Raw genomic sequence first — 27,608 nt, forward strand, 5'->3', positions numbered from 1 at the left:
AAGAGCAAAAATAAATATGGCGCGTGCACTGCCGGTAAAGACGAGCCCATATAAAAGGAATCTAATAAACATATTTAATACTTATATATATAAAAAAATAAATAAAAAAATGTTAAAATTTTACATTTTAAACTTGACTCTTCAACCTAGTGTTTTCCCGGCCTGGCGCCAGAGTCCGCTTAAACTTATATGTAACAATAGTTATTTGTACAACAAGAGAGCAAAGTTTGATATTTCTTCGAGTGCTTGTTTTGAGTCCCGTGCAAGCGAAAGATTCTATAATAGATTCACGAGCGTAGCGAGTGACCCATGGTATACCTCTTTGTGCCGATACCATATCTAATCACATAATATATATATCCTATATTATTCGATTGTGTTTTTGTTATGGTGAGTTATCTCCCTTATTCATAAAACTTTTCAAAGCTTTGTAAAATTTTGTTCCTTTCTAACAAACACAAATGTCAAAATGATAGATAAAGACAAAAGATTATCAAGGGCTTGTTAGACTTCACAAGCGTTTATGAATAGCGCTATACATATAGGTAATCAAGGCTATAACTGCGAGAATCAAAGTTCGTCAATTGCGGGCATTTTCCTCTGTCATTCTAATTACGTTTTAGTGAGATTAAAAGAGAAAGATCCCCGCAATGTGCAAATCGCTTCCGCTCCGTAGCGATCGAAACGCAACTATCACTGTCGCACTGATATGGAAAAGTGATAGGGAGACACAAAGTGTTTCGTTGTCGAAGCGATAGCGATTGTCATCTTCGCTAGGCCGGCTTCTTTGTTATTTAACACAATCGTTTTTCTAACTCATTTGACGAAATGGCGTCTGGGGTCCAGCTTTCCGTTAACTTTGACGTTCAAAAATGTATCTAATGTGTGGCTAGATGGACAGTCACCTGTCCCGGTCGACAAGTCATTAGTCCGCTTTTGAACTGCTCGGATCAGTTCTGTAATACCCTAGGGAGATCACATTAAACTTACCTATTTTGAGGCCTGGAACCTAAGCGTTTTGTGCAGTTCAGGTGATTGTTTATTGAATTTTATTGATTGTTCGATACTACGGTAAAGTTTCTACTCGAAAGTGGTCTAGTCGTAAGTCAAAAGTGGAGGTCCCGCGCGAAATCACATTTTCATACAAACGTAGTCCTCATTTTCCTCTCTGGATATAAACATTATTTTTAATATTTTTTGACTATTTGTTGTATATTGACCACAACCATGCCCCTACGTTTGTTTTTTTTCGAATTTCTAAACTATAAGAGTTAGGAGGATTTAAAAATTTGTATAAAAACTGTTTTTCGCTCCTAATTTTTACAATAGGTAATCTAAAAATCGAAAAAGTCAAACGTAGGGGCATAGCTATTGTTAATATACATCAAATTATGTAGAAATATTTTCCATAATGTCAATGTCCAGAGAGGAAAATGGGGACTACGTTTGTATGGCCGCCTCGGCCGTCCCCTTTCCTCTTAATCCGTTGGCCCAGCGGCCCAAAATGAGACTTGGCCTCGGACACAAGGCAGCACCCCTTTTGCTCAGTCCTGTGGTTTCTACTTAATACACAATTAATTTAGTATGGGGTGGCGCATCGTTACTGGTGAATTTCCAATATGACGTGGAACTCCTGTAGGTAGCCGTTTAAGAAGTGTAATACGCTTACGTTAGGTATCATTAGGCGTTTGCCTAAAGCGTGTATGATGTAAATATGCGCCTTAGCGAGACGCCTAGCGCTGTCCTCGAGTAAAGTCTCGGTAGCTCAGTTGGCAGCGCGATGGGCTAGTGATCTAGAGTCGCGAGTTCGAGGCTCGCCCGAGACAGTGAATTTTTCCACTTTTATAATATATCTTTAAGTTTCTTGGGTAAATAAAGGCCCTGCATCGAAAACTAACGGGATCTTTGAAGCGTGGCAGTGGCTAGCCCCGGAAACAAACAGACGTGATTTTCGGATATATGTATCTTGACTATATGATAAGAGGTATGATACTAGTCGAAACAAAAAGGCTTAAAATTTTCTCGATAGAATATAAATCCAAAGTTACATCTACATTTTTAGTGTTTACCTCAGTGCAACTAGAAAACACATCTTCATCCAGCATAATCCACTTTAAAGTAAAGGTTTTCATCTCGTCTTAAACATCATTCAACTAAATATTAACTTATTATCTTATACAAACGGATTTATTCTCGTTTTTGATTTTATGAATTCAACAGAAAACGCCCATTTTACGCAGTTCGACTTCTCTTTTTGTCATGCGTCAAAGTCATATATGCGTCCTTTATGCCAGTAATGTTAGATGGCCGTGGTGCCTCAAAGAGGTAAGACCTATGTCAAATCGCGCAGCGCTTCAAATTACGTAAAATCGACATATCCAATAAACGTTGAGTCGTAGCTCTATTAACTAGTAACGGAATCCGAGGTCTACTACGAATGGAGCTATCTTACAGGCCTATACGTTACGCATGTGTGCGTGTTTGCTTAGCTACGTCAAAGTCAAATACTCTTTGAACAATTACAACGGGTAAGGAAGTTTTGACAGCATCTGTAATGTATCGGTAGCTGTGTGGTCGTGTAGACACCAAAGAAAAAATGCGAGACATCTATAGACCGATCGAATCTAATCGTAACTTTTTGTTTTCTTTTTTTGTTACTATATAATATCTTTATTGCTTATTTTCTATTTTATTGTAAAAGTAAATCTTGTCTGTCTTATACAGAAATAAAGTTATTCTTTTAAATATGTGTATTAAAAACATATTTTAATGACACGAATTATTTTATTTTATTCATACCAATTTTTCTATAGCCTAGGTAATCTTTATGTAAAACAAATATACTTATTATATAAAAAAAAAACGAAAAAAATCAACATGTTTATTAGAAAAAAAAAACTCGTTTGCACGGGCCGGGGTTTGAACCAGCGACCTCTGATTTGTAATCCGCATGCCTTAAGAACAATTCACATAATTTATTTAACAGGATACTGTCAAAACGTCAATGACTAATATGACTTTTCAGCAAAGAGTAAAGTAACTATGCTTTTCAGTTTGATTTTACTTGACAAGGAGCAATAAGAAAAACGTACCGAATCGTCCCTTTCTTAAAATTGCCATTCAAAGAGAGAGATGGGCATTGTGATAAGAGAGGTATGGGCATTGTGAATTTCATCACGCTTTGTGTGGTAGGGCACAGCCAGTACAGAAAACCGCAGCCAAATAACACTAGACCCTACTCATAGTGTTGTGTTCCTGCCGGTGAGTAAGGTTGCCAGAGCTCAACGAGGGGGGGGGGGGGGCGAGTTTAGGGTCGGCAACGCGCATGTAACTCCTCTAGGCGTACATAGGCTTCGGAGACTGCTTACCATCAGGCGGGCCGTATGCTTGTTTGCCACCGACGTAGTATAAAAAAAAAAAAGAAAATTCAGCTCGTGTGTGGTGCTATCTATAGTTTTTTTATATGGGTACGCTGACAGCTGTCGTTTCAATACGATTTTGCGAGATTTGGCGTTTTTAGGTTAATAATTATATAGAGATAACACCTGTCACCCTACCCATCGAGTTTGAAAAATACTATAAATGTTAACATATACAGGATGGTTTTTGATAATGTATATCTTAGAACTTACACTGTTTTTAATTTTTTTTTTTTCAGATTTTAAAATTATACTTTTTTACCTTAATAATATATCTTAGTCTTGACAAAGACGATTAAAGTTTTATACTTAGCAAAATCGCTTACTAACAATGTCTTTCCTGTAAGTTTAGGCAACTGCTATAGCAGATACCACCATTTAACAGCAGTATCAGTTCATTACACTTGGTTCGGTGCTTCAACCTCTTGTCTAACTGTCTGATAATTAAAGTAGTTCCTAATAGACGGCGTTGTGCAATTTTGGATATCCCGATCAAACTTTTCATTTCAGAGGAACGCGATTCAGTGTTGATAATGTTAGTCAATACTTTATTTGTCCATGCTCTTGAAACCATTAGCCAACCAATTAGCTTATGGCGGGCATTGAAGGGTCGTTCTTTGAAATCAGATTATTAAATATAATTTCAATATAAGCCCATCAATCGAATAGGCATACATTTTGGTCAATTTCTTACCTATCAGGGGAATAATAAAATCGATAAAAAGAATGTAAAAGCGACGAGGGAATGAAAAAAAACCGATAAGGGAATGACAAGGAATGACATAATGACAATGAATTTCGGAACAATTACTTCCAAAATAATACACTGAATCATAGAACGCTCTTAGCAACTTAATGTTATTTTTAAGATCTATAGAACGAAGTACCAAACGTTGATTTTAGTTGAAACCCCAGTCCAAAGGCATTGAATGAGAACCAGGGGAAAAGAAATAAGTATGTCTTTGATCGACTGTTATGATTACGATAATTTTTACTTAATCCATGAAAGTAAATAATCATTTACTTGACATATGATTTTACATTGTACATGCCCATGAAGAATACATTTTATATCAAAACACACGGGAATGAAAATCACAGTGAACCAAAGCCACGGGAACGATATTATGAAATCGTTTATTTCAGGTGAAAGACCCATAATTACATCACAAACAAACGAAAATACAATACAAATTAACTTAAATTAAAAACAGTCAAAATAACAATCATAAATACATACGTCAATTTTGTGTTACCTGTAAGAATACCATATATTTTTAAGAAAATAAGTAAACTAAATATCAATATCCTTAGTAATTTACCTCTAGTTTTATGTCAACCTAATATCCTAAGAGCATTTATTAGAAACATATTAAGAAGTTCTAAATGTCACGGAACGTGTAGTGTGACTTCCTCGGATTTTATGATATTTTATTTTTCTTTGAAAGTGTTTTTTAAGAATTTTATATCAAATGTTAACACTTACACCTATTCCACAATACGGTTTAAAAATTGTATGGATATATAACGACTTTATAACAATTTTAATAACATACATCTTGTGATCAGTTTTCGTGTCACCGCCGCGCGTGATAACATAAACATGCAGTACTCGGTAGAAAGTTACCTTTACGTCTGGCAGCCTTTTTAACGCTTTTTTTTTAGAACAGCAATACTGTGTTGGTGTCAGATTTGCAAATGGCTGAAGGGAGAAATGTTGTCGAAAATTATTTTTTTGTGTTAATTTAAAAAAAAAGGTCAACCTTAACGCGTCACCGCCATGTTTGAGTTTTTAAAAGTCAGTGCTCATTTCACGTTATTGTTTGTAACATAAGATATACCTAATACATTCGAGATTGAGCTAATTATTTAATATTTGCAAAAAGGTAATTTTTAGGTAATACCGAACATGTTTCAAATTGTCACGACAGTGGCCTCAAAATTCTCTCCCCGCCACGGACTATTGAATCCACGTTCGTGTCATATAGATACGTGGTCGTGACATTCTCAATTCGTTTGATTAATTTAGAGGCATATTCACTCTTTAGAAATGGATTGTATTAGCTACGTTCATTTGTTATTATTGCCCAACTGCCGAAGCAGAAAAATGGTTTCCGCGTGTATGTGGATGTATGATGTGTATCCGATTCTTTGTCACGCTCTACAGCGTTAGTTTGACGAATTTCAACGTATGAGCTGTCATTCGATGTATCGTAGTCATGGGAGTAACTTAGGCTATATTTAAAATATTGTATAATTCAAAATAGTGGAGTTGGCTGCCAAAATGCCGAAACGTCACGTCTGAGGGACACTTTGTGACAACCGTGATTATGTACTCATTTTATTTACCTTTCCTGAGGGTATTAAGCTTGACCATATGCATCAAAAAATGCTTTTTATACGTAACAATATGTGAAAAATATTTTTCTGGACACAATTTAAGAATTACCCTGATTGTTTGAGTAATTGTTTAAAAGTTTCACTTTTTTGTAGTTTTCGTTGTTACCATATACTTACTTTTTTCTTTTTTATATGTAGGTGACAACTGTGATTCACTATCATCCGAAAAATTGGTCGTCGGAAAACGGCACCCTGTATTTCCTGCCTCAACAATATATTACTAAATAAAATATGATAACTAACAATGTAAGATACCGAATTTAAAAAGATAGGTAGTGTTATACCTACAATTATCTATACTATTGACATCTTCCAAAAATCAACAATAAAAATTGGCTATATTGTAGTCTCAGATTTATTACAATTTACAACAATATATTTTTTTATTTTCTAGTAGCAAGTAATAACGCCATCTTTTTTATTTTCTAAGAATTCAGTTTCTGGCCGACCGCGTATAATCGTAGTTAACTTTTGTAACGCTAGATGGAGCTTTCACCTTCACGTGCGCCGCGGACTCCGCGGAGCGCTTCCATGTGTGCGTGCTAGCGGGGAGTGAGGAAGCTATCGGGCGTGGCTTACGAACCGGTATTCACGGCTTTAGTAGGCCCTTAGTGACGTTATGGAGTTATACGCATGCCTAAATCTGCAGCCCAAATAGCCAAGTTGTCGGTAGATTTTTCTTAGTTGTTTAGTTAGTAACTGCTTCCTCTTACCCTTATTATGCTTTTCTATTGGTAAATGTACATCAATTACCATTATTCTTTTAGATTGCTATGCTTTGTTAACTTCAATTACTTAGGTTCAAGTTTAAATCCAATTGAAAGTAAGAAGGTATTCTTGTAGAATTACGAATTATTCGTTTCGGCCGGGAACTTTGTTCATTATGAATTTATAGTTAAGTGAGTAAGTATATAGGTAATTAGAGAAAATGAGGCACTTGAGCCGGAAGCTGGATGAATTGGGCTGGGGCTGAATAGAAAGCCCTTATAAAGCAATGTGAGGCTTTTTGTTCATATGAAAACTTTGAATACGAGGTCTGGCTCTCGCACATTGATGATAGTATTATATTTTTTTACCTCGCTGCGGACAAGTCAAAAAGGAAGGGTAATGTTTTAAATCCTCTGTATGTATGATGAGAGAGGTCGGTGTTTTTGTATCCTTTCATGTGTTCTTATGTACCATCGAAACAACTCCGCCGATTATGAGTGACTAGATTCCGTCCGCGACTTACCGCGAATGATGATGATGATTAATAAAAACTGCCCCATGTCTTTCCCCGGGCCTCAAACAGTGTTCATACCAAATTTTAATCGGTTCAGCGGGTTCAGCGGTTTAAGCTTGAAGAGGTTCCAGGCGTAGCCAGAGTTATTTTCGCATTTGTAACATTAGTAGAGATAAAGTGTCAGTAAAATCAAAGAAACCATGCCAAGACATTCTGCCATGGAAGGACCCCTGAACGCATTTGCCAGAATGATCTCCAACCGCGGAAAATGGCGAGAAATCGTACGGCAAGCAACATCTGTGCCTGATATTAGTAGTTGACCATGACACTGCAAAGAGAATAACGACAATGAAGAAGAAAATCAAAGATCAATTCCATAGCCCGGATGACACTCAATGCTACACTTTACATTAGAAGCATCTGTCGCAAAGAAACACTAGGTATTATCCAAGTTTTTTTTAAACATATTAATGTGGTTGTTGTTATCTTCAAGATTTGCTTTGTAGTTACTGAGAAAAAATATCAGAATTAGAGAAAAAAAATAGCTATTTCCATCACTGCCCGTTTGGATTTAGTTTATACTTACACTCGTGGATGATTTGCTAGAAATCTGTCTGTGTGTCGGTGTTTCCAACTAAGACTAGTTATTATTAACTTATACACTAATTTCGTACTGTTATTGCCAGCAAGTTTGATATGTAGTTTCAGCCTTGACGCCTAGAAGGAGAACTAAGTAAGAAGTCGAAGCATCTTCGACGTTGAGCATATTTAAATAAGTTAGCATACGCTCACACTGAAGGGTATTTTATATTTGCTTAGTAGGAGATACGTTATAAGAAATATGTTGTTCCTCATCAGTTGTTTATGATAAATCATATTCACATTGACACATAGCAAAAAGGTTGCCTAAGTAGTTAAATTGCGGACAGTAAAAACATTTTATTGTTTCTTCACTTTTTTTGTTATTTTATCGTATATTATAGGTATTAAATGAAAGCATATTTTATATATAATCTAACTACAATAGGTTGCCTTATTAAAAAGTTGGTCCAGTCCATGGTTGCCTAGATTTTAGATAAAAAATCAAAAATCGCTTAATCTATTTATTTAGTGATTAAGCTGGTGCAACCCAGCCGAAACGTCGGATAAGGTAAAAATTACGAAATAATATCGCGTTAGACCCGTTTGACTACATTTTGTAAGAACACGAGAGTTTAAAATACGAGTAGGTAGCTTTCTGTCACAAAAAGTATACATTATAATTTTATACATTAACGTGGTAATCTCATGAAATACTTGCCCGCAACTGTCAGTTTAGGCACTCTTACAAATTCGTTAAATACGAGTAATTGATTCGAAAAACGTTTTTCACCATTGTTACAAACAACCATAACTATACGATGTTTTTTTGTTTTTAAATATAAAATCTTCCTTCACACTAAACATATGATATGTATACTTCGTGTCTCTGAGTTCGAATGGTGTTTCATATAAATACATTTCTATCTTATCTTTCTGGTTTCTACCAGTCGTCTGCTACTGTCGGCTCTGGTCTGCCTCATGTCACCGGGTTCCAACTTGTACCTTTAAACGATTTCTATGTAGGAATAAAAGTCACACGAAAGTGAGTAGGTACTTAACATTGTGTTTTCTGCTTAACATTGAGCTCTAATGGCAATCGAAACACGACGGAATTACCTATATCTTTTCTATCAATGTATCCACTATATCTCATGAATTATATATTAACAAAGAAAGGTTTTGCAACATGTAATTTGAAAGCTTTTGTCCTTCGCAAGTTGAAGATGTAAGGAGAATACTTTGTTGACGCATCCTACTGATAGTTTGTTTGATTTAGGTGGCCTAAGGATTGTAACACAATCAATTTTAGATCGACATAAAGCATTCTCGTGAGTTGCTTTCTATTTATCAGGGCGGAATTTGCGCTTTTCGACGCTATAATGAATACAACATACATACAATAAGTAGAAGTGATATGCACTACCAATAATGTCAAAATGATATATAATTGAGGTCAAATGTAAAATTGAATCCCGCTTACAATACAATGTTGATTCTATTCAAGAAACGAGAAATTGACGCCACACCCTTTTTTTAAATACTACGTCGGTGGCAAGCATATGGCCCGTCTGGTAAGCAGTCTCCGTAGCCTATGGACGCCTGCAACTCCAGAGGTGTTACATGCGCGTTGCCGACCCTAACACTCCGCACCCTTGTTGTTCTGGCAACTTTACTCACCGGCAGGAACACCACACTATGAGTAGGGTCTAGTGTTATTTGGCTGCGGTTTTCTATACTTCCCCAGTTGGGCTCTGCTCTAGATCTGAAATGATATCGGCTGTGCTGTATCCTACCACACAAAGCGAGATGATATTCACAGAGCGCATCTCCGAAACATCTCCGCACTTCTACAAAACATTTTCGCTACGACTACATAACGGTAAAGCTCACAGCTCAGCTCGGTAAGCTACGATTAAAATATGACAAACTATTTGAAAATGTACGTGATATCTGTATTGTGTATAACTATATACTTAATTGAAAAGCGTTAACGAAGGTTATCGTTTCCGAACAGGCTCAGTGATTAGATATAATTTTTCTGTCATTTTGTTTTTTCAAAATGTTCAAAACGGTGGAAATTGGCATATAAGACTTAAGTGCCATTAGCGTCTATGGCACTTAAGGATATTGCGAGTACGCTGTGATAATTACTCAAAAATGTAAGTATTTTTTGTTTTTACCTTTCTATCTTAACGTGAGGCCTACAGCTCACAGAGCTACTAGTTTGTAAATCATTTAACGTGTTACAACGCCCTTGCAATCTATGTACGGTATTAAATATGATAGTATTAGTAAAACACTTTATTGTATAAAAAGAAACATAAAACAGGAAAGAACACACATCATTTGTACAAAGGCGAACTTATCCCTTTCAGGGATCTCTTCCAGTTAACCTTTGAGCAATTGAGGAAGAATTGGAGAACGGTACACATCAAAACTGTACTAAACCGCATAAAAGAAAATATTTAATTTCCTAAAAGATAGGTAAATCTATAAGTCCTATAACCTACGAGTACAATATACGAGTATAAAAGGGATATGAAATAAAACAAATATGTAAATAGTCATATATATAGTTAAAATGTATAATACATTCTATACTATACACCGTGTTTTTATTGAATTCCGTTAACTTCAGGGTATCGGTAAGTACGTTTAAGGAAACTAAATGGCATAGTTAATTAAAAAAAAAAAAAACTTTTTTGTTTTTTTTTTACTATTTTTATTTGTATAAAAAGTAACTGAATGTTTCATATAGCGTTGTTGTAACACGGGCATTACATTTAACTCAACCAAACAATTGAAAACTGTGACATATCAATGTCATTTCGAACATCGATCGTCCGAGATAGTACTTACGTTTAGTAGCAAATGTATGAACTCGCACTAAACACAAATCAATAAGTAAACAGGCCCTAAGGCAAGTGTACACGCTCGTAAGGGCCTTATAAGATAAAAATTAATGATTGGTTATCTCCGAAATGGAGTTAATTAGAATTTCGGTGTCTTTGAGAATGTTACTTAATTTAAGCTCAGGAATGCACCTTCGAAATTAAAGCAAATCAAAAAAAACACGGTGTATAATACATATATACAAAACTACCTAACCGCACACATCTTTTTAATTAGGGTCCGTCTGAAAGACACTACTTTTTTAAATTCGTCTTTAGCGATGCGACCGATTGAAACAATTCCATTAAATTAACAGAGTACATAGTAAAAGACTTGTCATAGGATCGGTGTTTAGGTATGAGGCGGGATAGCCAGAGAGAGATTTGCACTGGAACGGAGCCGGTGCCCGCTGCCATCTGTTAAAAATTTAAATCTCTCCGAGAGATAAGGGGGAGAAGAAAAGAATAGGACGTTAAAGAGAAGGGAAAGTACATGTATGTCTCTACGAAAGATGAGATGTGGTCAAATTTATGTAGGCCAAAAATGTATCTGATCCAAACATTTTGCAAACGTTCAAGCTTGTTAAGTAGCTGCTCAGTGAAATATCAGAATAGCAATGTCCGCAGAGTCAGGGAGGAGAATCAGTAGAGAATGTGCTAGCATGACTTTCGTGTGAACGGGGAGGAAACTCTGGACACGACTGGAAACATGCTTGCCTCACTTCGAAAAGTCTCCTACTTGTTTCAGTCACATGGGTTGTCCAGGAGAGAGTCTGATCCATGTCAATGCCTAAATTTCTTACGGTGCACCCACCGATGGAACACACATTCCTTTCTCACCAGAAAGGAATGTGTGTTCCATCGAAGAGAATTTCAGGCATTGTCACTTCAGACAACTTAGGGATGAAGTGAGGACTCCCAATGAGAATTGCCTGCGACTTTTTCGCGTTAACCATGAGGCCAAAAGATCATGCCCAGTCGCGGGTATAGTCCAGATCCCTATTGATTTGGGTTATTAGGGGTCCTGAATTATCTATACTAGCCGCTGAGTAAATTTGCAGGTCATCTGCATAAAGGTCGTACGAAGAAACAAGCGATTTTGTGATCCCGTCAATGAATAAGGAAAAAAGTAGGGGCAACAGTACCCCGCCTTGAGGGACACCCGCGGTCAATTCACACCACGAGGAAACAGTATCCTCGACCGTGACTCGCTGGCGCCTTCCAAAAAGGTGATTGTTTTTAGGGTTCCGTACCAAAAAGGTACAAAAGGAACCCTTATGGTGCGACTCTGTCCGTCCGTCCGTCCGTCCGTTTGTCACATTGCTAAATATCTCGAGAAGTACTTAAGCCATCGATTTGATTTGGAATATTAATGAACAACGATAACCCAAACATATTGGAAGTGTATTTTTAACATGCTTTTATTAGGTCGACCTGTATGTAACTAACTGTGTAATGGAACTAAGGTAACTAATTTAAGCATCTTCCAAGGATCGTAGCGTCATGAAAATTGGCAGCTGTATGTAGTTCTGATGACAATACAATAATATGGTACTGTCAAACTGATCTGATGATGGAGCCGGAAGATATGAACTGGAACTTCATGATGGAACATCGTATCATAGCTGTGTTTGGATTTGTTAGAAAAGTTCATTAACTTTGACCACGATTAGATTTCAAGGTCTGATGATGAAGCCGGAAGATAGTCACTAGCATTCCTTGATGGAACATTGTATCATAAGCGTGTTTTTTTAGTGTTTTTTAAACTGTTAAATTTATTTTTATTTCGTAGTAACAGTAAATGAGGTATCTATTTAGAAATACTCTACAAAGTGGGAAAACAACGCTAAGGAGTATTGCGTAGCAGCCCACTTAGCGTGCATTTATTAACTATCGGAATTAATATAATATATTAATATAAGACGTATTATACCACGTATGTTCAATTATTATTATAAAATATCGTAGTGCTTGAACATTAACATTATTGTCATCATTCGTTATTTTTATTTAACCTAATTCCGGAATAAATTCAGACGCTTATACTATAAATTCATCTTTTCATGACACTTGCTCGTAAACGGTCTTATTGTATGCCATTGCCAGCATACTTAGATGAAATGAGCTATATTATGCCCATGGGCGTAATATATATTTTTTAATTTCATTACGCTAATGGGCGTATTGGGTATAATGTTTTTTTCAGGTAGGTATAAATTAGTTTTACTTTTAAAATACTGACGTATAAATTATTTTGTGTATGTTTATAAGTATTTATTTTGATTAATTTAATAGCCGTTTAAAATATTTTATACAAATTTCAATCATGGCTGAATGCCAGATAGGTCTGGGCTTTTGATGCCTAACCTGTTAAAAATAACAGACGAATGTTTGATGGCTCCCCTACACGATGGCCTAGCGTAGGCCAGTCCAAGGGACGCATTTACGCGTTAGAGGGAGTAAGTGATATTGCTATCTCATTCCACCGCATAGCTGAGTCCATTAGATTGGCCTACGCTGGGTCATCGTGTAGATGAGCCCTGAAATGTCACCGTATTTAAGAATTATTTCGCTTGAAAGTTAGTTTTGTTTTGGCTCACAAGTGCGATGAAAAACATTGTGTGTGTATTGTGTGGCGGTAAACAAGAATTTAGAAACAAGTGATAATTTTAAGCACCAAGTCGAAGGCGAGGGCTTATTTAACACGAGTTCGTAATTTTCTTAACACACAATATACTATTACAGTACGTATGGTGCTACTTTACCACACTATAGTGCGGTAATTAGCACTTTACGTGCGTATGTCAAAAATGTAAAAGGTTATATGTATTGTAAATTTGTAAAACGTTGTACGATACACCTGCGAATAGGTAATTCTCAACTGGTGTCGATTTCAAACACTCCCTTAGGTCGTATTTTAATTTATCGCCACTCGTTGCGTATTTCCTACTTTTCGCACTTGTATCTTAATGTATTATGTTATGTTAGTAATACTAAAGAAAAAAAGTTACAAATTCAATTTTTATCAGTTATGCTTATTATGATTATAACTTTGCATGGTATGTTGAGCTAAGAATAAAATTAAATTATTCGCATTTAAAACGTAGGTTTTCATAAAACTTGCTAGAAAGTTATGATTGGTAGACGTATTTATACTCTATAAAAGAATTAATCAAGTTGTCAAATGCAAAGCAATAATTAACGAGTTTTTCCTCTAAATATGAAATAAGGTTAATCGGAAAACCGACAATTAAGTGCTTATACTCGTATTAGAACTGCCAATAACAAAATCACATCGAACTATCAATTGTGAGATAAAAATACTAAAGGAACCTCTAATTAAGCTGATTATACTACTTAAGGTGTAGTAATAAAAGGGATATGTTTTTTAGTGCAAGGCCTGAGTGGACGCTCGAGTTGGGCATGCAGCGGGGCGGGGCGTGCGGCGTGCAAATTAAACAAATGCATATGTATGGAAGCGACCGTAGTGCACGCTGCTCAAATCACTTGTGAGCCCGACGCCACGCTGCACGCCCCGCCGAACGCTCCGCTTCGAGCGTCCACTCAGGCCATACACTTATTCTGCCCGGGGCAAGAGGAATAGTATTACAATATCAGACAAGTGTTTCGCTTGCCTCGGTGTTCCTCTTACTTATCAAAGTTTTTCAGTGGACCCTGGGTTTGATAGGTTTCAACCGAGAAAGCAGTATTATGAGTGGGAAATTGTACTGAGGAAAAAGACAGCAATATAAAACGTTGCCCTAATACATACTTGCCGGTTTTGTTAACTTAAACTTCAAATTTTATAATATTTTATGATATTCTTTTTTTTTCTTCTTAATTTCCCCAGGGTCCCGTAAAATCTACGTTCGGCGACAGCTTTTGGTCGCCTGGTTTTTAGGGTTCCGTAGTCGACTAAGAACCCTCATTCGCCATGTCCGTCCGTCTGTCTGTCCACCGTGATCATTAGATAACTGCAATTTGGGATGGATATATAAAACAACCATGGCAAAAAACTGTAAAATAAAAATAAAAATACATTTTTTTGGGCATCTCCTATACAAATTCTTTTTCGCTTTTACCCTATAATGTGGGGTGTCGTTGGATATAACTTTTGAAACAAAAAAGGGGTGTTTGAACACCATTTTTTGATAAAAAGAATATTTTCGGAATATTCGCTCCGGAAGAAAAAAATTCGTGTCTCCCCTCTAACTTTTGAACCACGGTGCATGCATGGGTCCAAAAATTATAAAAAAATCATGCAATTAAAGCTTAGTAAATACTTTCAATGAAAACTATAGCGAACATGATCGATTAAGCCGTTTTTGAGTATTTGTAATCTTCCTTTCTTAGTAAAAGTGCTGCAAAAATATCTTTTGCTTGTTATACACAGGATACCACCTAATAGCCCCCAAATGAGGCAGCCTATTTTAAACGGTGGGTAAATATAAATACGGAAGGGTGTGAAATGTTTAATATAATTATAATAACACTTTCCATAATGCCATTTTATATATTAGGTATTACTTATTATTTACATTATAAAGTACATTGATTTTGTAACATCTAAACCTTAATTCATATACTGCCTATTTTACATAATTTTTAACTAGTATAAATTTAATATATGTTGTATAATGGCTATTGTTATATTATATTTTAATATAACGTAATACTTTATACAATAAACAAAAATATACGGTGTCGCGATGTAACCTAAACTAACCGACTTTTTGCAAGATAAGATATTCGATTATCTGGGGTCACAGTTTAAACCTAATCTAACCCACTTTCCCGAGAGCCTTTTATTTCTATTGAGACATAAATATAATTATACGAGTATAACGCCACTAGTTCGAAGTAATATGTTTCAAAGTATGTAATCATTATGGCAGTGTATATTAGACGAAGTGTAAATACTCGTCGTATACCATATAACCATTATACCAAGGATAATATGATATATGGCGTTGATAGTAGTATGCCTTTTATTACGTTATTCAAAATTACGATATATCAAACTAAAATATATGAAAAGTAATTAAAAAAAAATAGTGCATCCGCTACGGAACCCTACTCTGAGCATGACCCGACCCGACATGCTCTTGGCTGTTTTTTTATAATATTATTTAAACCGTTTTATAGTCTTCTTTTAACTCGGTCACTACTAGACTTTTAGTGTATTTAGTGGTTGCGGCTATGGTAATATTTTGGGTCATCTTCCCCGCACTTTATTCATAAGATACGTAATAGTTTTAGCTGTAAATCTTTATTTTACTTGGTCGTCTGTGAAGCGGGCGCGCTTCACAACCATGTTCTAAGTAGGTATGTATTAAGAAGATAGGCCACGGCCGCTTCTCGATACAAACGTAGTCTCCATTTTCCACTCTGGATATTGACGTTATGGAAACTGTTTTTACATATTTTGTTGTACAGTCAGCATTAAAAGTAGCGGATCAAACAACGCTTCAAAACTATCTACCATTCTGTAGCAGCTTAACAAACAGTGATGGATCTATATGTAGAACTGTCAAGACTGTAAAAGATATACTTTAGAACGTGAATTTTAGAGATTTATCTATTTTTGGAAAAGTTAAATGGGATGTCAGATACTTTTGGCGCGTTGTTTCATCCGCTACTATTGATGCTGACTGTATTACCATAGCTATGTCCATATGTTTGACTTTTTTAGATTTTTTTATTTGTGTAAAATTAGGAGCGAAAACCAGGTTTCATACAAATTTTAAATGCACCTAACTGTTATAATAATTAAAGATTTAAAAAATCAAACAGGGGCATAGCTGTGGTTGATATACAACAAACTGAGTGAAAATATTTTAAATAATGTAAATATCCAGAGAGGAAAATGAGACCTACATACGTTTGTATAAAAGGCGGATTTGGGGCGGCTAATCGGTAATCAACTTAAATTTGTCAAAATCCTTTGCTATCATAGCATGTGAGTCGAGCCAGTCCATCTTTCTACTGTAAAATGTGTCTAGTTTGCTTCCCAGTGGGTAATTTTACTCGTACTCAAACTATATTTTAAAATTTTAACAGGTTCTTTTCCTCCCGTCACCTCTTATCCTCGACTGCACCAGCCCCTTACTCCCCACCTGTATTAGGCTCGCCAGTGTCTCGGGCAGGAAGGTCAGTTGAGCATGCCAGGGTGGCAGATGATGGAAGGAGTACCTACTACACGAGTAACTAGGCCCTCGAATACACGTCCTAGCTCGGAACAGGGTTTGTCTGGACGGAGGTTGTTAGCAGACCGTAGCTTACGCCTCTGACCGACGGCCTGGATACCAGCACGTGCATTTGAGCAAGCCCGATGAGCCTCGCCGTCCTTCTCTTGAGTGACCAACCGTTAGTCATTCTCTGTTTACTATGGAGAAGGTTCTCGCGCGAGAACATTCCCCATATAAAACGGAGAACATTCTCGAGATCGGCACAACTATAGACCAACGCCTCTGCGTCCTTGCAGCAGCACTGCTGGCTGGCGCAGTCACTTAACGGTAACTGCTATATTTAAAAAAAATATATTTTTTTAAATTTACGGGCAAACTAGACACAATTTTACGGTATCGAATTTAATTTCGGATCTATTTAGATATATCAAAGGGAATATTGATAGGTATTAGTCGGAACACTCGGAATCATATTGGCTTGTATGCGCACGTGCACTTCATTTCCGCCTTACAAAGTGAGTTACGTGCAAGTTTCATGTGAGAACCCCAAGCACGTAATATTCATATTACTCATATTACAGTGGAATTATACTTATCAGCGTTGGCTTTCCGTACCTGTGCATATAGTTGAACTTTTTAATGTATTTAAACGTTTATACATATACATACCTACTTTATTCAATGACCAGTCAGCTTCAGAGAGAGGTGTTCCCCCTGCATAGTCTGATTGTATGCAGGGGGGAACACCTCTCTCCGCATCTGACTGTACATCTTTATACATGCACAGTAAGCTGCAGAGGTAACTGACCCCCCACCCCTGCAATCAAGTTTATATCCAGGAGGGGCAGTTATCTCTGCAGCTTACTGTACAACGTTAGATATACTTTTCAATCGGAATCCAACAATTTCTGGCAGGTTATACCCACTTTGAATATTTCCTACACCGGCAGCAGAAAAAAATCCAATATTTCTACACTTTTTTTAAAGGAAGAGATCGATTAGGGTAACCATTAATACCTAACGGTTGAAAATCGATCGAACGAGCTAAATTGAACTTGGATAATTTATTCTCCAAATAGGCAGCAGATGGGTGCTCTTACACTTTAGATTGATTGCTCGGATATCCTTGGATCGATGTAAAAACGCGCTCATAACTTTGAATGCGGGTCGCGGGACATATCACATAATAATTGTTTTAGATCTCAAGCCTAAGCTTCAGTAACAAAATATAAATACAAGCGCGCGTATAAAATGGTAGAATATACAATGAAAGTACATAACAACACAATAAACACGAGACAATTTAGCGCAAGTGTGATGAAAGACATTGCGCGCAACAAGAACGATACATTTATAAGCTCGATTCAAAAAAACCCTCGAACCTAAATGGTCGCCCAATGTGCAGTTTTTATAGGAATCTCCTTCAGCGAACGTTCCGGCTGTGGAATGCACTCTGCCGAGATTTTTTCGTTGAACTACACAGTAAGGAGTTCTCCAAAAACCGAGATTGCACAGGTTTTTGAAAGATCGGCAACGTGCATGCTACACCTACGGAGTTTCAAGCGCCCACATAGGCTACATTAACTCCTTACAATTAAGCGGGTCGTAAGTTTGTTTACACGTAGCGTAGGTAGCCGAAAAATACTTTCCTACAATCAATTGTACGCCGTATCATCTGTAAGATAGATAGCGCAAATCCCTCGGTAAGGAAGAAATCATCGGGCCAGTTGACGGTGGTGTTAAAAAACGATTCTCAATGAAAATCATTATCATGCATTGCTTCTATTTATTATACAAACATAAAACAACAAGGGGGCAATATGCAATGCAAAATTGCAATTCTAACTTCCAAACTCAACAGCGTGTTGTGTAGATGGCTTTTTAAAATCTCCCGTCCATTTTTCACTTTTGCGCATTATATTCACCCGGACAGCGGGGTTTGATGAAAAATGCATATAAAGTGCGAAATGCACTCACTGCAATAAAGAATGTATGATTGTTTCAGAGCCCAGGTTCGTGGACGCGGGATCCAACGTGACGGTGGTGGTGGGCCGCGACACCACGCTCACATGCCGGGTGGAGGACTTAAACGATTATAAGGTAAGATTTACTATTTAGGTCATTTTTAGGTAAGGTGAAATAGAATTTCAACGGATTATATCGCGTATAACGACTTTGAAGTACATCCCGATGTTTCGAACCCTTTATAGCGTTCATGCTTATATGCTTGTACTGACGCTGAAATAGTTTTATTTCATGAATAACTATCACGGTAACCGAAGACAATATTAACTTTACATAGCTCGCTTTAGATAATAATAGGTATATATGTATGTATGTAAGACATACATTGTAAGCTTATCTCAATTCAAAATAAATTTAAAGAGTGGCCTTATCGCAACTAAAGATTTTTTAATCCTACTATTATGGTCACATGAGGAACCGTGACGTTGCGCATTCGAGTCGTATTAAACTTTGTAATATTCAATAGGTTAGCCGTGCGATCTACCCTTTTCATCCTACTAGGGTAAAACCAAAAGAAAGCGTTGTGATCAGATTACGAGAATTCGACCTATATTTACATAGTATTTACTGATTGACAAGATTTTTTACTGTTTTAAAGTTATCAACTATGTTTCTTACAATCCCACAGTATCTTAAAAAGCTTCTTCTAGATTTTGTACAACTGAAACTTTCATGAGTTCTTGAAGTTTTATCTTCTTTCGTCCTTTTATTTTTTACATAAACTTTAGTTGCATAGAACAAAGCTGTGTTTTCAACTCCGCCATCCAGTGATAATAAAATTACAAAAGTTTGGGTAACTGTAGCTTTGGTTAGTTAATAAGTTTATTCATCTAACAAAGGTGTATAAATTATACTCTACTACGAAGAGGCAACAATAATGTCTGTGACATTTGGAAGGTCAATTTGACTACTAATGATAATAAGTGATATATTATGGCGATCATTTATCACGCTTGCTCTCTCTTTTCCATCTTAACGTTTATCATGGTTTCATCATCAGCTGCTGTTTCGGAGTTAAGTTCCCTCTTACTGACACTTTCACCTCCACTTCGCCTATAAGATTATACACGGTGTAACATGAGGAAACCGAAAGATTTAACAGTATTTTCCTGATTACATTTAGAGGCTAAAAAGTCTTATAAACTTTTCTGAATTCCGCCTACTTTCAGAGTTAACACGAATTAAAAAAAAAGATCTTCTCATTGTAACTTAGTGCAAAACGCCTTTTTGATGGCTATGATGCCATTGTAGGGCGTAGTCTAAATATCCTTATTGATAGATGGCAAAAATTTACAAGAACCTTTTTAAAAACTAGGTTATACAAAAAAAAACACTTTTTCAGTGCCAGTTTTCCCATAACATTAACTTTTTATGAACAAATACATTCAAAAATTGAAAACAAAAAATAGCCAGAGGTAGCTTAAACTAAATGCATCATTAGCATCTATGTACAATTGTAAATATAAGTACCTTATATTTCCCGGCAGTTTTAAATATAGATAGGTAAAGTCATATCTAAAAATATCGATACGGACAAAGTGCCAAAGATATGTATACACCATCTTAATATATGGGCAATATTTTCAGACGCGCATGACTGTAAGTTCGTACAGTGTTTAAATATATAATCAAATCCAAATAACCTTCATATAGTTATCGTCTAGACGGGTTGTGTGTAGTGTGTATACCTACTCAATAACATTAGGTACTTGGGCCTGCCATAGTTTGTATTTTATGCCCAATATATAAGAAAATAACACTTAAACCATTGACACTTATTCTTGTGCAGCTATACTAATTTTACATTTCATGAAAAAAAATCCTTACGCTTTTAATTTACACCGTTTACTATACCTCGATTTTTACGGTTCCGTCATGATCATCATCTCCTAGCCATGTTCGGCCACAGCGTCTGCGTTCTACCGCTGAGAGCGTCCCTGATGGTGCGCTGTCAGGTGACTGATATAGCCAATATTTGCGGCGATGTGCTACCACACTGGCAGGCACGCAGGTCAGCACCCCTCCGATATAATTGTAAAGTATCAGGTAGTCTGGCTTTTAGCTCGTCACGTCTAGCGTCGCTTCGGGTTTCGTAGTCAACTTAGGAACCCTTATAGTTTCTTCATGTCATGTCCGTCTCTCTGTCTATCCGTCTGAGGTTTTGCTCCGTGATCGTAAGTACTAGAAAGCAATCAAGGAACCCGAGAAAGTGGTAAAATAAAATCAATTTTTAAAAATGACCTGTATGTACCTCCTCAACAATAAAAGTGTTTTATTTTTCGCTTCAACCCTATAGTGTTGGGTGTTGTTGGACAGGCCTTTAAAAAATGGTATGGATTAAGTGAATATTTTTGAAAATAATTGCTCCAAAATAAAACAAAATGTGTCACTCCCTCTAATTCTTGAACCATTAGAAATAAATCTATAAAAAAATCATGAAAATAGAGACTAATAAAGACATTCAGTGAAAACTATAAGTACTTTGGAAGAACAAGTCAATGCAAATATGTAGGAATTATATAGCAAGGACATTTATTTACATTCTTTTGGCTTCATACGTAATAGTTAAAAACAAATTTTAAAGGGTTTTTCGATAAAAAGACTCGTCAAGATTGTTTACACTATATTAATACTAAAATAACCGGCCAAGAGCATGTCGGGCCACGCTCAGTGTAGGGTTCCGTAGTTACTCTTCCGTCACATTAAGCTAAACTGGAGCTTAAAGTATAGTAAATTGTTAACCAAGGGATGAAACGGTACCTTTCACCCGAGTTAAACAAATAGGCAAATTTGCATAATCAGTACCTAATTAAAGTCTTTTTACTATGAAGGGAAAACTTTTTGCGATAACTCAAAAACAGTTAAACTGATCATGTCCGCTATAGTTTTCATTTAATGTCTTTCTTAAGCTCTACTTCCACGATTTTTTTCATATTTTTTGGACCTATGGTTCAAAAGTTAGAGGGGGGGGACACATTTTTTTATTCTTTCGGAGCGATTATCTCCGAATATATTCACTTTATCAAAAAATGTTTCTTGAAAACCCCTATTAGTTTTGAAAGACCTTTCCAACGATACCCACACTCTAGGGTTGAAGCGAAAAAAATAATTCACCCCCACTTTACGTGTAGGGGAGGTACCCTAAAAAATTAAATTTTTAGATTTTATTGTACGACTTTGTCGGCTTTATTGATTTATATATCCATGCCAAATTTCAGCTTTCTAGCACTAACGACCACGGAGCAAAGCCTCGGACAGACAGACAGACAGACAGACAGACAGACAGACAGACGGACATGGCGAAACTATAAGGGTTCCGTTTTATGCCATTTGGCTACGGAACCCTAAAAAACGAGGTATGTATCGGGATCCAACGCAAAAATACTCATAATCTATTTCAGTTAAGTAAAAGAGCTATAATACTTAATTAATGTAATACTTTAATTAATGACGTAAACAGGCATCGGCATCACTTTCGCTAGTCATTTAGTCATTACGAATTTCACCTGCCTAGAGACAGTGGCTTACGTTTCATGCCCATTAGTGAGACTTATAGTTGCCATAACTCATTTCCTACATAATGTGTTTCCATTCACGGGCTCTAATGCGTGCGTTCACTGTTTGTAGTTGAGAAAACGTAATAGTAGGTCGAAGACGAAGAACTGAAGTTGACTAGTGGCATATTCTGACATTAGTTTATGGTGGTATTTGGTATTTTTTCTATCAATATTTTATCATTAACTTGATAACAAGAAGTTTCTTCTATCAATATTTTATCATTAACTTGTATTTGCTAAATATGCCTTGTTGTCGCATTATGATCATTAAATTAGGAAAAAAAGAAAATTATTAAAATAGTAATAATACTTAGATAATATAAACACAAAATACTAGCAACCCGCCCCGGCATCGCACGGCTAATATTAACAAATTATACACCTAAACCTCCCTAAAGAATAACTCTATCGTAGGTGAAAACCGCATGAAAATTCGTTAAGTTTGTTTGCTTTTGAGTTTGTCGCGAATATACAGACAGACAGACGAGGCGAGAAACTTTGTTTTATAAAGTGTGGTGATTGATTTATTTGGCTTAAAACATTATACCTACATAAAAACAATAAACAACAAAGTTATTAATTTCAGATAAACCAAATACGCTTAACCCTTTCTTTTATGGTTGTACACTTCTATTGAAACATTCGATTTGGTACTGTATTATTATGTGATCTCAGTACCTATACAAGTTCAAAATCATGTACCTAGCAATTATAAGCGTCCGCTCGTTAGAAGACTTCACAATTACAATGGCTGTCTCATTACGGACCATTTGACGGTTTTCCTTTTCAGAAGTGTCTCGGGCTGTGCCCCGAATTGTACATATTATTAAGTACAGTCAGCGTCAAAAGTAGCGGATCAGACTACTCATCAAAAGTATCTACCGTTCTCTTAATAGCTTAAGAAAAAGATACCTACATGAATTAAAAGTTTACTGTCTTTATTTATTTTTTGTTTTATTTTATTTATTTATTTCAAATAACAAATTGCACCTTACAGCTAATGCCAAAGCGGCACAAATTGGAACACATTAGCAACATAAAGCATTAAGATTATAAAGCTATAACACATGAGTATCTAAATAGTAGTAGTAGACTTGGGTTCAAGTCCCACCCAACAAAAAAACTTAAAAGCGGAAAATTATTACTTTCTTTCCACTTATAAGAAATATTTAATTTATTACTTAGATTAATAGTCTCGTTCACAGACGTTTCTGCTAGATACAAAACTGAGAAAGATACATGTCTCTCCATGTAGAATATTTATATTGTAAAATATACTTTAGATCGCGACCTGTACATATTTGGAAAAGTATTCCAGGGTGGCAGATACTTTTAATGCGGTGTTTCATGCGCTACTATTGATGCTGACATTGCTGCCTGTACTAACATATACCTAATCATATCTTTAAACAGAAATAGAATGGTGTCGTATCGTCCACACTGTAAACTTTATTTCAATCCGTAAACCTTCGCAAAGCTTAAACCCAACAATGATCAATGAGCGTTGCTGTAGTGTATTGCTTGAGAGAAGAATAGCTTTTTGAATCTGACGAAATAACGGTAATTTTTCTGTGAAATTCCATTTTGGGAGAAAACGGTTTCCACTAACTAAATCGTAACAAATCACTGTGATTTTGATGCCGATCGCTTCACCATAATATATTATAGGTTTTGCATTTTGAAAAACAATTTTTCTTTTCGTTTTGGAAATTTAGAAAAAAAGGGAAAAGGGTGCACTACATTGTTTATAATTACTTTTCATATATTATAGTTTGATATATCGTCATTTTGAATAACGTAATAAATGGCATACTACCCTAATACCTAATTAACGACAAACACAATATTAATTGGTATAATGGTTAAAAGGGATATTTATACTTCGTCTTATACGAGTATACTTTGCCATAATGATTACATACTCTAAAGCATATCATTTGTTCTAACAAGTAACATCACATAATTATTTGTGACGCATAATGAGTGCAATACATAAGGGTAGGTTAGGTTGGAACTGCGACTCCGCACAAACGAATAACTGGGTCAAAATTATTTTTGTTCTCTTGATTTTTGTCCCCAAAAAAGGTGACGTAATGCAGCTTTTTGTATGAGATGAAATTTAGTCTTTATAATTTTTCATGTAAAATATTATCTATAGCTAGAAAGACATACAAAAATGACTCAACTTTTTTTATTTATCTGATAGAAGACAGATACAAGTGTGACAGAGGATTCAGAAACAAGAGAACGAAATGAATTTGGATTTTGGATCCAACTACCTTAAAAAACCTCGCAAAAATGTAGTTTAGGTTAGGTTTGAACTGCGGCCTCCGCCTAATCAAAAACCTTGAAAGAATAGGTTAGGTTGGGTTAGGTGAGATGATAATCTGTACTTAGTTATACGGCCTGCGCACTACTTGTTATAAAAAATATGTAAAACTTTACGTTTTTATTTAAATTAAATATGGCAAAATATGTTAATAATAATTCGGTGTAGGACGCTGTCTTTTTAATTTCATTGTATGAAATCCAAAATCAACAATAATCGTTCTTTCACCGGTCTCCCTCATTGAAGTCGGTTTTTTTTTTCTTCAAAATTATTGTATGTACGATCACGTGGTATAGTTCCCTCTTAAGCTTTTCATCAATAATAAGTATAACAAAGCCTACTGTGCAATGTTCCACTCTGGTTTCCCTTCGAACAGGGGCTCACACTCGTAAATATTAAGGTAAAGTGTCGGCACCACATTTGTCCTTCGGAAGAGCAATTATGAAGGCAAAGTTGCCCCATTTAGGGCTCCAGACCCAAACGAATCGTACAAATGTTCCCGGCAACAGAGTTTTAATTCGCTGGATGGTTTTAATTTAGACCAGCGTAGCTTCGAGCACCAAGAGTTTGTTTATGAGTCAGTAAATAGAGCAAATAATTTTTTAATTAAATTTGGCCTTTTTGATGTGCTCTGACAGACCGCAAACAATCTTCCATAGCGAGACAAAGCCTTGTCCTTAGACAGTCAACATTAATAAGTGCTGCCTACGCTAAGAGTTCCTAGATACCTATTGCTGCGTAGGTGTGTTAGCTTTCTTAATATTTATTGAATAATAATTCCCAGAGATTTATACCCTAAGTTAATTAAAGCCCAAATTAAATAAGCCCTAGACACAGCCGCAACTTATAGTCGCAGATTGACCAAACCAACGTAGTACTAGTAGATCGTCGTATCAACACACTTTATTATTTTTATAAGTCTAAACTCTATAAATTTATTCAAAAATCATGAGGCAAGAAGTATATTACTTATTTAAAAGATTCAACAAAGCAAAGGTACTTGTTAGAATATACATTTTACCATATAGCTTTTAAAAATAAGGTATATTCTTATAGTATAATTAGGTACTAAGAAGCAGATTAAGCTAGACATGTAAGATGTTACCAAGTCTTAACGCACTATACTCGTATTGTTCTACAAAAACCCCAGACCGTGTAAAAAATTGCAGATCATACATAATGTAATTCTAGAACAAGATTAATTATGTCTAGCCACGTTCAAAAAGCCTCTTAGTCGGCATAGTGGTTTAACTTACAGCGTATAAAGTCACGTTCTTTAATTAGGGTTCATGAGACGTATTTTTTGCTTCAGTGGTCTTAACAATAAATCTCAAATAATTTAATCCCAGTAAGGCCTAGTTTACCGTCAGGGTTGGAAGTAAGTAAGTAAATATTCTTTATTGCACCACATACAAAATAATTCAATCAATTTCATTCAAATTCAAGATTTATTACTCTTTGATTCTTTGATATTCGTGAGTAGGTAATTCATCACTTTTATGTCAAAGGCAATGTGTGGTAGTAGTAGTAGTAGTAAAACACCTTATTGTACAAAAAGAAACATAAAACAGGAAAGAACACACATCATTTGTACAAAGGCGAACTTATCCCTTTCAGTTAACCTCTTCCAGATAACCTTTGAGCAATTGAGGAAGACTTGGAGAGCGGTAGACGTCAAAATTGTACTACTTTTATATTGTTCATTCGGCCATAAATTTAAGTTTTATGGCTTCCGATCTAATTCAACGATATTTATAAGGGGATAAGAAATATATGAACATAACTTTTTTTAAATAGCCTATTTTGTGTCCCACTCCTGCGCAAATTAAGGCCTCCCCTTTCTTCCGCCACTCGTCACGGTTTTGTACTTACTATTCAGTCACTTCCAAATGCGTCTAGGTCGTCCAAAACGCCCTGTAAATGTTTTTTTAATCATATATAAAATAAAATAAAACAATTCAAGAAAACGGAAGAAGCTAAATATCTCGACTGCATCTTTCTCTTGTGCAATAAATTGTTAAATGATAACAATAATAAGTGCGTGAGTTATTATACCTGATCTTACAGCGAAATCGCATAAAATGTAGGTAATCTGTAAAAGCAGTGGCGGGGCAAGACCAAAATTTTATGCGTGCAAGGTACATTTAGCGAGGACCTCTGGTGGCGCAAGAAATAACGAACATTTTTACCTTGGGTCCGACGTATACTTATTTGTGACGCGAGGTCCCTCGAACCACGAGGCCGTAGGCGGTGCCCGACGTCGCCCACACCTAAATAAAGCAGCCTTTGTGTAAAAGCACCCTATCACTGTTCAAATATGTAGGTACCGGTTTTTTTTGTTCTAACTGCGATCGCGATTAGTTTTCTACACAATTTCATTAATTGTAAGCAATTTTCAAAGCACCAGTCAATTTGGCACGCAATGAATAACATTGCTTGTTTTCATAACCTACACAGGGGGCCTACCGCAAACCACTTCGTTTGTTTGTCTATTTGCCTCTCTATTGCTCGCATATGCAAAAGTGATAGAGAGTCAGATGAAGAAATTTCGATTATTTGATTTTCGCAGTAGGCCCGAGTTCCACCAAATACGAATCGCCCCCGTAAAGTACCTATGGAACTGCGCATTCAGATGGAAGCAATTTGCATGGAACAAGTCGGCGCCCTTTGTCAGTAATTGATTCAAATCCCCGTTCTGACCTAATTGTGATACGTACCTATACGTAAACTTCAAATCCTCAGACATAAAATAACAAATATCAATGAAAAATTAAACTTAAGCTCTTTGGCTCTTATTTATGGTAAAATCTGGCCAGCGATTGAAAACTGATGGTAAATACTTGTTTTAAAGCATTTGTCTATAACATTCCATTACTGGTGCCTGTTCCATTATAGGGGTGTTACTATACTCAACGAATTTTCAATATATAAGCGTTACTTATTTTCCAATTTGCTCTCCTGGCCTGGTTCAAGTTTATATCGATTTGCAAACCAA

The 27,608-nt window shown here is 36.0% G+C and overlaps 1 protein-coding gene across 2 annotated transcripts in view; it reads left to right on the forward strand.

The window, feature by feature from the left end:
- The window catches only part of LOC133520625 (protein amalgam-like), a 69,058-nt gene that overhangs the window by 4,144 nt on the left and 37,306 nt on the right, over positions 1-27,608 (forward strand). For both annotated transcript variants that reach the window (XM_061855154.1, XM_061855153.1), the window contains exon 2: positions 18,708-18,802. In XM_061855154.1, coding sequence (XP_061711138.1) covers positions 18,708-18,802 — 95 coding nt within the window. The remainder of the gene's footprint in view (positions 1-18,707; positions 18,803-27,608) is intronic.

This window comes from Cydia pomonella, chromosome 8 (genome assembly GCF_033807575.1).
Source record: "Cydia pomonella isolate Wapato2018A chromosome 8, ilCydPomo1, whole genome shotgun sequence".
In the NCBI taxonomy this organism is placed as follows: Eukaryota; Metazoa; Arthropoda; class Insecta; order Lepidoptera; family Tortricidae; genus Cydia; species Cydia pomonella.